Source organism: Adiantum capillus-veneris, chromosome 18 (assembly GCF_014529385.1).
Source record: "Adiantum capillus-veneris isolate H3 chromosome 18, ASM1452938v2, whole genome shotgun sequence".
NCBI lineage: Eukaryota > Viridiplantae > Streptophyta > Polypodiopsida > Polypodiales > Pteridaceae > Adiantum > Adiantum capillus-veneris.
In genome coordinates, this window is record NC_140948.1 from 33,319,172 (window position 1) to 33,331,619 (window position 12,448).

Here is a 12,448-nt window from a genome sequence, read left to right on the forward strand (position 1 = left end):
GACTGTCATCTGAATGGTTCTAGGGAAGTCAAAGAGGATAAAGCTGTACATGCACAAACGACCTCACTCAAAAAATCGGTAGTATCCAACATGGACTTTGAAGTTGAAAAGCAAGGAGAAGGTGAGAGCAACAGGGATAATTAATTTCTTGACTCGGACAAGACGGGAAATCATAAGGATACCCCCAAAAGCATTCGACTATTGAACCTCGTTGTACTGAGAGCCAAGACTCACCAAGTTTGCACTTTGCTACATTCCTTGTGATTAAAACTCCCATGAAGAAGCGTCAAAAAACTGTCTTGCCCACGGCCCCCAAGTTGATTGACGAGGGATGGTAGCAAGTCCCGATGATTAAGTGCAACGAGTAAAAACATTGGTGCAGAACAACTTCCACCACAAGGAGAACCCTCCAAATAATCAAGAAGCCCCTATCAATCTAGATAACGTCTTTGAGGTGCTTCAGGATTGGAATCCAAAGGGTTTTCTTACCTCAAAGCTGTCCGCTTCTCAATTAATGTGGCGGAGGAGGGCAACGAAAAAGAGGGGCGGCGAGGTATGGTTCTTCAGACGTGGAGGATTTTTTCCCACTCTCCCCTTAATGGATGACTTACTTATTTAGTCATGGAATGTGAAAGGCATAAAGTCTACAAAGAAAAGAACTCTCTTATGGGAAGAGATAAGAAAGCAGCTACAAATTGTTGGCTAATTCAGGAGCATCATCTTGATGCTTCCTGATGTTGGAAGCTGGCCGGCTATTGGGAATAATTTGGTGTTCTATGGTGATGGAGCCTTGGGGTTCGGTGGGGTGCTCTCCATTTTTGACAAGGAGTTGGAGCCACAGGTTGTGCTCAACCACAAGAATAAAGCGAGCAGGCCAGTCCTTCACCATAATCAGCATTTACGTCCCATGTGATGCAAAGGATAGAGCCAAACTCTAGGTGGATCTCAAGGAACAACCTCTAGAATGTGACTGGTGCATCATGGTAGACTTTAACATGGTTAAAGCTTGCAAGGACAAGACGGGATCAGCTAGTCTACTGGCTGGTTTAAAAAAACCCAAATGGCAAGCACTCTACAAGAAATGGGTGCTTCTTCATTTGTGGAATGCAGGTCCCTGGAGTAGCTCTCCTGGCTTGACATACATGAGCCTCCAATATGGCAACGTGGCATCCCGTTTGAACATGTGCTACATTTTCCATCATGCCGACTACCTTCCCTCATCTGTGACGCTATGTATTGATACCTCCAAGAGCATGTCAAATCACTTTCCCCTGAATTTTCACACAGCAAGGGCTAGTAATGACAAATGTTTCCCAGAGGGGAAGAATAAAAAGCTATTCTTAGGGGATCATCTCTTGTTTAAGGACCCCCTCCTCAAGTCTTTAGCTAAGTCAGCCCTATGCAAGCTAAGGCATGATCTGGGAGCTGCTAACCCTCGAGCATGGCCCTCTCTGGTGCGTAGAATCCAATCAACGATAAAACGAGCAGGGACCAAAGTGAAAAAGGCTCGAGAGGATGCAAATAAGGAGCTAAAGAAAGAATTAGAGGAACTATACAAAAGAAAGCAAAAAGAAAGAGCTCTTGAGGAAGAGCAAAAAAGATGGCTGGAGGCCAAAGCACGTCCCGTTGATTTACAAGTTGAGGAGATCAATAAGACCCAACTGCTGACCAAGGAGCTTGCCCTGAAGCCCAAACCTACTAACCAAGCACATTTCTTCAGTGTTCTCAAAGTCAAAAGAAGAAGGGAAATATATTATAGCAATCATAGACAAGAGGGGGAACGTAGTAAGAGACCAAAACTCTATGGCCAAGATCATACTCAACCATCTCAGTCAAATTATTGGTCAGTCAGAAGTTTGCGCTTAGGGGGTCGAGGAGGCCAAAGTCCTTCTGCTTGGTATGGTCAAATGTGATATACTACCTACTGAAATCAATCTCTATCGATGAATGTTGGATTGCCTTGCAGGCGATGGGGAATGAAAAGTCTCCTGAATGGGTTGGACTAACTGCCAAATTCTCCAAAGATTTTTGGGAGGATCTTGAAATCCCGATAGTGCAGCTAGCTAACAGGGCTCTGCTGGAAGGGAAATTGGATGCTAGCTTGAAAAGAGGGCCAATCAACCCTATTCCCAAGCTGGTATGTTGCTCTTTGCTAAAGCATTGGTGGCCTATCTCATTATGATAGTTGCGTACAAGGTCATTGCTAAGGTAAGTGCTCTAAGACTAGCTCCAACCTTGAACAGAATCATCACCCCCATCAACATGGATTCATAAAAATTTATGACAACATCTTGGCTGCCATGGTTGGCATTGAATACGCTTATTTCACCAAGCAAGAATGTATCCTCCTCCAACTTGACCTAGATAAGGCTTATGATAGAATCTCATGGTCCTACATTGAGGAAGTCTTGAAGGCTTTAGGCTTTGAACCTAGAATGTGTGCGATAGTTAGCACGCTTGGGCAAGGTAGTCACTATGAGCTTCTCTTCAACAACAAGATAGTGTGAGGGTTTGAGGTCAAGCGTTCGTTCAAGCAAGCATGCCCCCTAGCCCCACTGCTTTTTTGATTGGCTCTCACATGCTGGTGTTCGCACTTGAGGACAGTGCGGCGAAAGGGGAAATTCAAGGTCTTGCACTTCCTAGAGGAAAACAATTGCTTGCAAAGCTCTTTGCTGGTCACTCATTGCTCTTTCTTTAAGCCAAGACAAAAATGCTAAGAAGAGCCCTTGAGATTGTTCAGCTTTTTGCCACTGTCTCCGGCTCAATGTGTAGTATTGAGAAATCAAGATGGATATCTCTCTCAGGAAGCGACTCCTTCGACCCCCGCGGAGTGGTCTGGAGAAGTCATAGGTAAGGGCATTGTGTTCAAGTACTAGGTGCTTCACTTGGGGTGGGCATTATGGATAAAGAGATATTTGACTGGCTGTTGACCAAAATAAACAGTAAAATGAGAGGATGGAAGTTTGTGCTCCTACCCTTCCATAGCAGAGTCACAGTGATTAATGCTTTCATGATACCATACATTTCATTTGTGTCGCCACTACTGAAAATAATTAAAACCAATTGTAAAGAATTCTTGAAGCCTATCAAATGGTTTCTGTGGAAAAGCAACATGAAAGCCACAACTCCTTGCCAATGGGGCAAATGGGAATGGATAGCTAGACCTAAGAATCACGGTAGAATCGGGATTATTGACCCCATGGTGCATGCAAAAGCCTCGTGTGCCAAACTTGTTGTCTCTTTGACAAACCAAAAATGGGAATGGGCTATCATGGCCCGGGATATGATAAACGACACAAAGCTTGCCTTGAAAGGGGGCATATGGAAGAAGATCACTGTGCGTGACAAGATTTTGGCACCTTTTTGGACATTCCTAAAGCTGGGTGGCTACATAGGGGAATTAGCACGAACGTGTGACAAAGTAGCTTCAACCCTAGAATGGGGTAGAATTTCAGATATTTCAAGGATTCCTATCTAAGTTTTCTACTTTAAAGAGGCTCAACAATAATGGTTCTTAGACATGATTGGAATTTCTCTCCATTTTAAAGTGATAGTACACTTGGAAAAGTTGTCATAGTAAAGAATAAAGTCTAAAAAATCAAGAAGAATTATGCAAGATTATAAACGAAGCCGATCATGGATCATGGCAACAGTCACACAAAAGAAATGTCCTTGCTAGAGACCTTGACAAAGCTCAAGAATCTATGGCCTATCATTTGTCTCAAGCAAAGTTTTATGTAATAAGTGATCAAGAAGCTAAAGCTTAGCAATAGATGACAATTTTTCTTTGCAATGGCTTACTTTGGACTTCAAGAGGATCAAGCAAGCCTATGCAAGCTCCTTACATCTAGATGCATTACCGAACTCCTGTGGGATTTTAGATGCAAAATGAGTCCCCCCTTTCATCAAGGTGTGCTCTCAACAAATGGGAGATTAGAAATGCTACAAACATCACACAACTACTAGGCACTAGCAAGCTAAAGCATGAGGGACTGAAAGTGTTCAAATTTTAATGAGGGAAAAGCCCTTGCAACTCAAGATGTGAGCTCCTTTTTTCTGCAGATGCATATGTACGAAGAAGCTTTAGCAAGATAAAAAGCAACAATAGTGTTTTTTACCTTTTTTTTGCACCGCTCCAAATGTCGTCGAAGTGATAAGCATTCAATACCTACTCATTATGCACTATCAATACAAAGGCAGTTGTATGCTTATTATTCAGTTCCTTATGACCATAAGCCTTTAGTTTAGTATTTTTTTCTTTCTAAAAGATGCTATACACTCATTTTAATCATATATTCGTGTTTTTGATAGGGGGCCCTGGAATAGCTAATGACACTAAAAACTTCGAATATATAACAATGTGGGTAAATTTTGTGGACTATGAGTAGTGCATCCTCAACAGCAACAATGTCCGATTTAAAAGCTATGAAAGCTTTGAAATTATGAGATTCATCTCGGGGGGCATGCACTATGTGAGCTTCATTAAGCGAAAGTGCTTGATCAGGACTTGGGAAAATATAGGCTCACTTCATCCAAACCATGTACACCCCCGCCTCTCAAATGTGGATGAGAGGGAACTAAATCTATCTCAATAAATTTTATGTTTATATGGGTAATGTAAGGATTTGAAACAAGCTCAATAAATTAGTCTTCCCGAACTTTGGGCTCAATATATACCACTCAAATGCATAGAATAATGACTTCACTGTGAAGTTGGAGGTGAAGTTCCATGGCCCAACAATGGAAGGGTTTTTGAAATGACACAGACTATATAGCCCATGGATGATTTTGCATGCGCACACTTACATTCCAACTATCAACTCTAGCATATATACATGCATAAGAAGATACGAAACAGTAGCGAGCGGTCTCTCATTTACAACGGAACATAATGAATTTGGAGTTTGGCAATAGTAGCTTGGCTATGTGCTATATAGTATATGTAAAAAGATCACCATTAGATTCATGCTTCAGCCCTAAGTCTTTCATCTCTTTAGCTATTTTTGAAGCTAAAGAGACGAGCTCTAAGATTTATATGAGCTCTGCGACCAAGGCATGCAACTTGATTGCTCTTGCTCACCTCTGTCTTGTCATGCGGCCTCACCTTCTTTCCTTACTATTTGGTAATGAGAGCCACTTGCTCCCTTCCCCCTTGGTAGATTTGGATGGAAAGGAATAAAGCTCTATTTGGTCTTGCTCATTCTCCATCTGTTGTACCTTTGCCTGTCAGCTTCCTTGGTGGAAGTCAAAGACCTTCAAAATGTCCTTAGATGGCAAAGGTGGAGGCATGTAATTTTCTCCCACAAGGATGTATTTGATTTTAAGTTATTGCTCCCTCCTCTCCTTATGAATTTTTCCTTTATATCACTTACCCCTTTTAGGCTGCTTTCTTTCAGCTAGGGTGACCCCTACCCTCCCTTAGGAGTGATTCAAGATTGTACCTTTTTCTTATCTTGAATGCATTTCAAAAGTTCTTCCCAGGCGTCTACAGGCAGACGCATAGTCGCTCCCTTTCTTTGGGAAGCCAGTGCTAACAAAGTTGAATGAATTTGGTAAGCGTGATTGAGGGCTAATTTGGTATAGGTGAAGAACCAACTACAGGAAGTTGCGAGTAGAAGTAGCTCTCTATTCAGACGAACCTCCTCCCTATCAAAGGCGGTGAGAGATGGGCGGGCGAGCGCTCTCCCTCCCTCCGTCCCTCCCTCCCACACACACACACACACACCCGTGAACCCCCCCCCCCCCCCCCCCCGTCTTCACCAGCTCTTTGCTGCCGATGCGAGAAATGTGGCTATCACCCACAACTGTAAGAGACACTCTGAGACCCTTTCTTCAATAAAGTGCGCACTTGTACTAACATGGCAACTCAAAGCCCAATGTTGAGAGAGAGAGAGAGAGAGTTGAGGGAGGGACTCGGGGACGCATAGGGGGCACGATCTCTCTCTCTCCCCCTCACACACACACACACGCACACATAGCGCACTGGACAGAGGCAATGTGGGCGCATAGTACATAGGCAGGTTAAACACACGCAGGCGCTCACACAAGTAGAGAGAGAAGTAGAGAGAGAGAGAGAGAGAGAGAGAGAGAACAATGTGGGTGCATTGAAGCATGCTTGCAGATTAAAGCGCTGCAGGCACACACACAGTGCATACACACAATTACTGCACCTTACACATCCAGGCAGACAATGGAGAGATGGGAAAAGCCCCAAGCTGAAAAGCCATGCGGTGCCAACTATGATGACCGCCCGAGCAGGTCCAGCTTAGACTATAGCACTCCCCTTCGCTCTGTTCGAGGCACTTCTCCCTCTCCCTTCTATAAGCTTAGCTCCGAGCTGAGCCGTGAATCCCTGCGTATTCCAGGGGCGGTGCCTTTCATGTGGGAGCAGAGCCCAGGCCGCAGGAAAATTCCCAACTGCATCGTGTCGACACCACCCGCTGTTTACAGCACCGCCAACATTAGCACCCAATCGGTCGGCACAGATCGGGCAAAGTCCAGCTTGGGCAGCCTCTTTCAGCAACCAAGCCTTGAATGTCATAATGCCACGGCACCATCTTCGCCATCGTTAGTCAAGTCACAATTGCCACAAATTGCACAGCCTCCTGCAATGGAATGCCCACGCTCTTCTAGTGCTCGTTATTCTACCGTGCAGCAACGCAATATACCAGTGTCTTCCATTGCTGCAAAATCGGCATTTCATGATGAATTTAATGATGCTGCTTCCGACTCTGCCTCTGATGCCATCACTGCAACTGCAGGCGGATATAGTGTCGATGACAGCCTCATCGTAAGTGGTCCATTGAGGCCAACTAGCACACCGAGCGAGGCCCGTGACTTCATTATGCACAGATTTCTGCCTGCTGCGCACACAATTGCATACGAGTCACCTCAGACACCAAGCAGACGCTTCTTGCCACTTGGCATTTCTGCGGGGCCCACTCCTGCATCGCCCTTATGCTGCAATGGAAGTTTCAGGAGTTACGGAGGAGTGCCATACACAGAATCATCGCTAGTAAGTGGTGGGCCAAGGTGCAAAACCGCCAATTCCTTGATTTATGCATCTCCCTCAAACATGCCTACTTTGAGAAGGCAGTTGCTAGAAGGAAGCTTTCACAGCGCCATTGAAGAGTTTGACGCTAGTAGCGAGGAAGAAGAAGAGCCCCCTTTTACTCCCAAAGCTTGTGGCATCTTTCCCTTCCGCATTCACATTAGCATCCACAGCCGTCGTAGCACCAATCGCTCGAGGTGCTCCTCCAAGCATCATCATCAGCAGAAAGGCCAGCAGACTCACAAGAAAAGTAGCAACCCGATAAGCTACTCGCACACCCCAAAACGTATTATGGATGTCTTGCGTGAGGAGCAGTCGAGCAGCTATGAAGATGAATCTCCTGTAAGTCATCTCTTGTTAAGTTGAATTGTTCATACAACGTCAGCAAAGTAGTTCATCGCAAGACCTTTGAGAAGTTCAGAGTGTGAATGCTTTTTTGGATATTTGAACACCTAAAGAACCCACATTGTCTTTACTATAACCGAAATCACGTTTTTTGATGCTTTTAAGCAGGAATTTGCATGGAAACCTGCATGCACAGATAAATCATCTCCATGTCTTCAAATTACACACCACTAAGTGCATCAAGAGGCCAAATAAAAACTTTATAGTGTTGGGGGCAGAAATTGCCCGAATGCATGAGATTGAACGGTTGCATGTATACAATTGTTCAAACACACACATCCTTGCATGCTCATAACATACAAGCATCCAAATGTGCATTCTTATGCATTCACTTAACTCACACTGAATTGACTCTGTTTTGGGGTGATCAAATAGGTTCACCCACACCTGAGCAGACATTTGGCATCTGAAAGGGAACGAACCAGGATTTCCGTTTTAAAGCAGGCAGCAATGCATTCTTGTGGCGAGTCCTGCCCACGACCACTATACTCAAGTGATCGATATTACAAAGAGAGCCCCCAGCTGCATCAGAATGGTGCAATGCAGCGCTCCTTAAGCGATTTAAACAATGAAGAAGCCTCTGAATATGAGAGCTTCTATGATGCACAAAGCAGGTTTTGCAGTCCTTCACCTGCAGGTCTTCATCTTGCAAATGCGAGAGCTTTACGGTCGAATATGCTTTCTTCTCTTACAGTTACCCAACACAGCACATCATCACCTGTAGGCTTGATAGATGGTAACACACATCCTGCATTAATTTTTACTAATGAGCAGCACCTTCTCAATGGCAGTCCCTGTTGCTATGGCATGCCCCATTCTTATCACCCGCAACTTGCTTCGCCTTGTTCTTGCCTCACTCCTCCACCCTCCCATGTGAGTTCCTCTCAGGATAGTTCCACTAATCATGAAAACATCAGTAAAGTTACCCATACCGATTGGGATGCTCTTCCACATATCCATCACTCAGAACAAAGGACCCATATCATCAACAACGCTCATATCATCAACAACGCTCTCTACGAACACGACGATCAGGAGACGAACAGTTCACCATCTGATGCAAGTCGTCCAAGCACGTTGGCGTCATACATAGCCCCTGCATCCAATGACACAAAGATCAACCATGGGATTGAAACCCAAGGAGAGGATGCAAAGTGGCATCCATATGCTAGTGGTGATGTTCATGCGAGCAAACGTGCGGAGAGTGCAATGAAAAATGATGATCATATCAGGGGTAACGTTGGACAAAAGGATCAGTGTGTGAGCATAAATGGTGATGGTTATCATCAGCATGAGCACAAGGGTGGTAACCACTATCTGAATGATGGCAATATATGTGCATGTAACGGTGTGCATTATGCATATAACCATGTTCATTGTGGGGGCAATGGCGGTCTCCATGCATGTCAGGGTGCACATTATGTGTGTAACGGTAATCACACAGTGGGTACGGTACATGATGCAATCAATGGTGAGCATGAAGCAAAGATGGGCATCCATGGATTCTCAAGTAGCCATCTTGCCCCACCCCTACCGAAGTCTCCTACCCACTCTTGGCTGGACAGAGCAGTAGCCTCTGCGGAAAACAAGAGTCCAAATAGATCGAGTCGCTTCTCTTACCTGCACAACAAGGATACCATACCTGCTGCTTCCGAGCAGGAGCCTCCCAAGGACAAGCAATCTCCTTCCCCCGCTGTGGATTCCAAGTGGGAAGCCCTCGTCAAAGGAAGCCATCTCCAACCCGGTCATCTTCGGTTCTCTAAGGTTCTCGTCGCTCTCTTGCTCATTTTTTAAAACGATATGTATTTGTATGCGTTATATAAACACACACACGCACACACATACATATACATATGTATGTGTATTAAATACATGTATATATACACATGGCTCTCTCTCTCTCACTCTCTCATATTCACGCCCATTTTCTGGTTTTTGTTTTTTTTTAAAGAATGCCCATGTGTAGCTTCAACTTGTTTGAGACACATAGAGCTTCTTTAGAAAGAACAAGTTGACTTCAATCTAGGATTTATCCATAGTAAGGCCTTCGACAGAAGAGGTAAGGTTAGGTTTGAGGAGAATCTTAAAGACTAAAAATCACTAATGCTAAAGCTCCTTAGAAGCTATTATGATGGTGTTATCTACACTAATAGTTTCCCAATTATTAATAATATTAGTATCGAATTATGCAAGAGTTTAACGTGTTAGTTTCGGATATTCATACATCACACGAGGTTATATATTTAGCTTCTTGGATTGTTCATCAAATTATTGGTGACAATCTTCGACATCTTGCTATGGGCATTTGCTACAACACACGCCATTATTTAGCATTAATCTAAGAAAAATTACTAATTGATAGCTCTTGAACAAGTATTATTTGACTCATTGCTTGGTTTTTCCTCCACAAAATTGTAGTATGATCTTCTTAGCCACAAGCCCACTTTCAATATCCACTCTATAGGTGCCTTTGAATCAAATGACAAGGATGGCTCATTGTATGTCGTACCTATCATCAGGCCATAGCGCAATTGGTGAATGCTTTCATAGTATCCTCAACCTTGAGGCTTCAAGCACAACCACAGATAGCCGATCCATGCTAGCTGGGAGAAAGTGTGGCATGCATCTGCTCTCTAGTTCAAGAAAAACGGAAAAAAAGAATTGGAAAAGGTAACTTGTCTTTGCAAGGATGCTTGCTTTGAGACTCGGTCATAAATGTTGGAGTGTGGGTATCCTTCCACCATCTATATGCAAGAAATGACAACACATGAAATATTTTTTTCTTTTTTTGTTAATGAAGTGTATTTTTTTAGGGTAGCTAACATTTTCACCTGCAAAAATGGGCAAAATACCCAAGAATGCTTGGCAAAAAAAAAAAAACTCTTGAGAGAAGGCAATGCCCCAAAGAAAAATTGTGACTTGAAAGGTTAAGCTTGAGATAGTAGTAGCCGAGATTGAAGGTGCTTAGGTTTTCTTTTATAATCGACACATCTCTTAATTCTTTGTCTTTGGCTAGTCATAAGATATCCAACCAATCGCCACCTCTTCTTTTGTCTTGTCAGGAGCTTTTCCATCAACCACCGGCTGTTGTTTCTGGGGCAAGCTAAATCGCAAATGGACTTGAGGGACGTTGTCTACTTTGCTCATGCTTGTACAAGGCCAAATTATGCAGGCATTTTTTTTTTCAATTATATGGTTTTTTGAACAATTTCTTTGTAAAGCATATGCTTCCATCAAGCCAAGAAGCAACATGATTTTCATTTCTCAATAATCAACCTCTTTAAGCACTATCTCAGTTTATTAGGTTTCTTTAGTTCTATTGAACATCTTACTCTCTTTTTAAAAAAGAAACTTTCTCCATAAAAAAAGTGTGTTTTGAGGCATGAATGAGATCTATTGGATTGCTCTAGGTTGCGTGCGTGCATGTGTGTGTGTGTGTGTGTGTGTGTGTGTGAGAGAGAGAGAGAGAGAGAGAGAGAGAGAGAGATTGGGGTAGAGTGGCTCTTTTGTCAAAAAGGGGATGATTTTGAGCTCCAAGGTCTAGGTTGCTTCCCAGGATCTTAAGGGCAATTTGGTTGCTTCCCAGGATCTTAAGGGCAATTTGGTTTCAAAATACATGCCAATGAATGCTTATCAACTCAAATCCATCATCAATAGTCTATTTTATCTCCAATACTCTAAAAGGGAGACTCTTAGGAGAAGGATGATTGAGGCCTATGACAAGTAAAGTGCTTGCACACGCAATCATTGACAACATTGGCTAACAAAACAAGGAGAAGAGCAACTTTTTATTTCAAGCCCTTTTAAAACGGGTTGGGTCTCATGTGATAATTAAAACATTTGTGGGATGATTCGAAATTCATCAAACTATGGTCGCACATTATATGAACTCATATAATGCGATTATTGTGTTGAAGGTCTCGATTGATCTATCCAAGTTGGTGCCTTCAACGATGGTTGATGGTTTAAGAGACACATCACAAACCATCCTCCCATATACTAAACCTATCATGCAATCATGTGGTAGTGTTGGAGGTGTTGAGTTTATGTCCATCGTATATTGTCATAGTGGAAGTTGTTTGCCTTTCTCTAGGATTGCAAACTCAGTTGTAGCCCTAGAGATGCTTGACACAAGGATTTCTTTTAGCCATTTTTATATGTACCATTACTATTCATCACAAGTCTCTAGAGCTATGGATTGATATGTATATAGGGCGTAGGCAAGTGCATCACAACCAAAGTTGTAGCAAACTTAATCCACTATTATGTTAGATATTTTAAACAAAGTAACAATAGTTGCATTTATTTTGTCATTTTTGTGAAAGGTCAATAAAATTGGACTTTCTTTTGAGATCTGGAAAATTTTAACAGCATTTTGTAGTAACAAAGATGAAAAAAATGGTTAATATTGAAGTGCATTCAAAATCATTGGCAAAGGGATGGAAGATTAGGTAAAGATTATAAGAATTTCATTTGAACCTTGATTATAGCCAAATTAACTAGCCATGGCCATGGCCACTTGGAAATTGATGTGGCCCAATTGTCCATTATTGTTCACATAACCACAAAACTTTGGTACATTGTCATAAGCTCCATCCCATGTTGAAGCAAATGTGCTATATCATCATCAACCATGATGTAGCGCACTCGAAGAAACTATAAGATTTTGATTTTCCGGTCTCATTGAAAAATAAAGCTAAATGGTTTTTTAAGGGCATGTAATTTATCTCCGGCAGACACTTCTTTCAATTTTGAAAAAAATATTAAATTTTCGTGCTTTTTGACACTATTTAGCAAAAAACCATGCCAAATTCTATTATTACTAAGTTTCGTGAAGCTACTGTTTAACCTTGCAAAAGTATGTTTTTAAATGCTTTTCTTGTTTTTTGGTCAAAAAGCAGGATCGATTAAGGCTTTTGGGTAGACCAAATGAAGTCATTGTTCAATTTTTAAAAATGATTTTCTTTGTTTTTCCTGCTTTTTTTGTTTTCA

The 12,448-nt window shown here is 42.5% G+C and overlaps 2 protein-coding genes across 3 annotated transcripts; both read left to right on the forward strand.

Annotated features, from left to right (window-relative positions):
- The first annotated feature begins 1,969 nt into the window (after positions 1 to 1,969).
- Positions 1,970 to 2,507, forward strand: LOC147435462 (uncharacterized). The gene is made up of 2 exons (XM_086487735.1): positions 1,970 to 2,137; positions 2,244 to 2,507. The coding sequence occupies exons 1-2, from the start codon at positions 1,970 to 1,972 to the stop codon at positions 2,505 to 2,507; spliced, it is 432 nt and encodes a 143-aa protein (XP_086343861.1).
- Positions 2,508 to 5,843: 3,336 nt separating this feature from the next.
- On the forward strand, positions 5,844 to 10,746 carry LOC147435463 (uncharacterized). 2 transcript variants are annotated; one of them, XR_015185085.1, is made up of 4 exons: positions 5,844 to 7,393; positions 7,832 to 9,220; positions 9,976 to 10,126; positions 10,519 to 10,746. XR_015185085.1 is itself a non-coding variant. In XM_086488528.1 (3 exons), exons 1-3 carry the CDS (start codon positions 6,191 to 6,193, stop codon positions 10,561 to 10,563), a joined length of 2,637 nt encoding a protein of 878 aa, XP_086344654.1. In that variant the 5' UTR covers positions 5,851 to 6,190; the 3' UTR covers positions 10,564 to 10,746. The 2 variants fall into 2 exon arrangements, 1 of the variants encoding a protein (XP_086344654.1); XM_086488528.1 differs by lacking the exon at positions 9,976 to 10,126 and having other exon boundaries at positions 5,851 to 7,393.
- The last annotated feature ends 1,702 nt before the right edge of the window (positions 10,747 to 12,448 follow it).

Coding starts and splice junctions, on each gene's coding strand:
- LOC147435462 (XM_086487735.1), top strand. CDS start 1,970: ATGGGGAATGAAAAGTCTCCTGAATGGGTTGGACTAACTGCCAAATTC. Junction 2,138..2,243: donor TCAACCCTATTCCCAAGCTG/GTATGTTGCTCT, acceptor AACCTTGAACAG/AATCATCACCCCCATCAACA.
- LOC147435463 (XM_086488528.1), top strand. CDS start 6,191: ATGGAGAGATGGGAAAAGCCCCAAGCTGAAAAGCCATGCGGTGCCAAC. Junction 7,394..7,831: donor GCTATGAAGATGAATCTCCT/GTAAGTCATCTC, acceptor GTGATCAAATAG/GTTCACCCACACCTGAGCAG. Junction 9,221..10,518: donor GTCATCTTCGGTTCTCTAAG/GTTCTCGTCGCT, acceptor TTGTCTTGTCAG/GAGCTTTTCCATCAACCACC.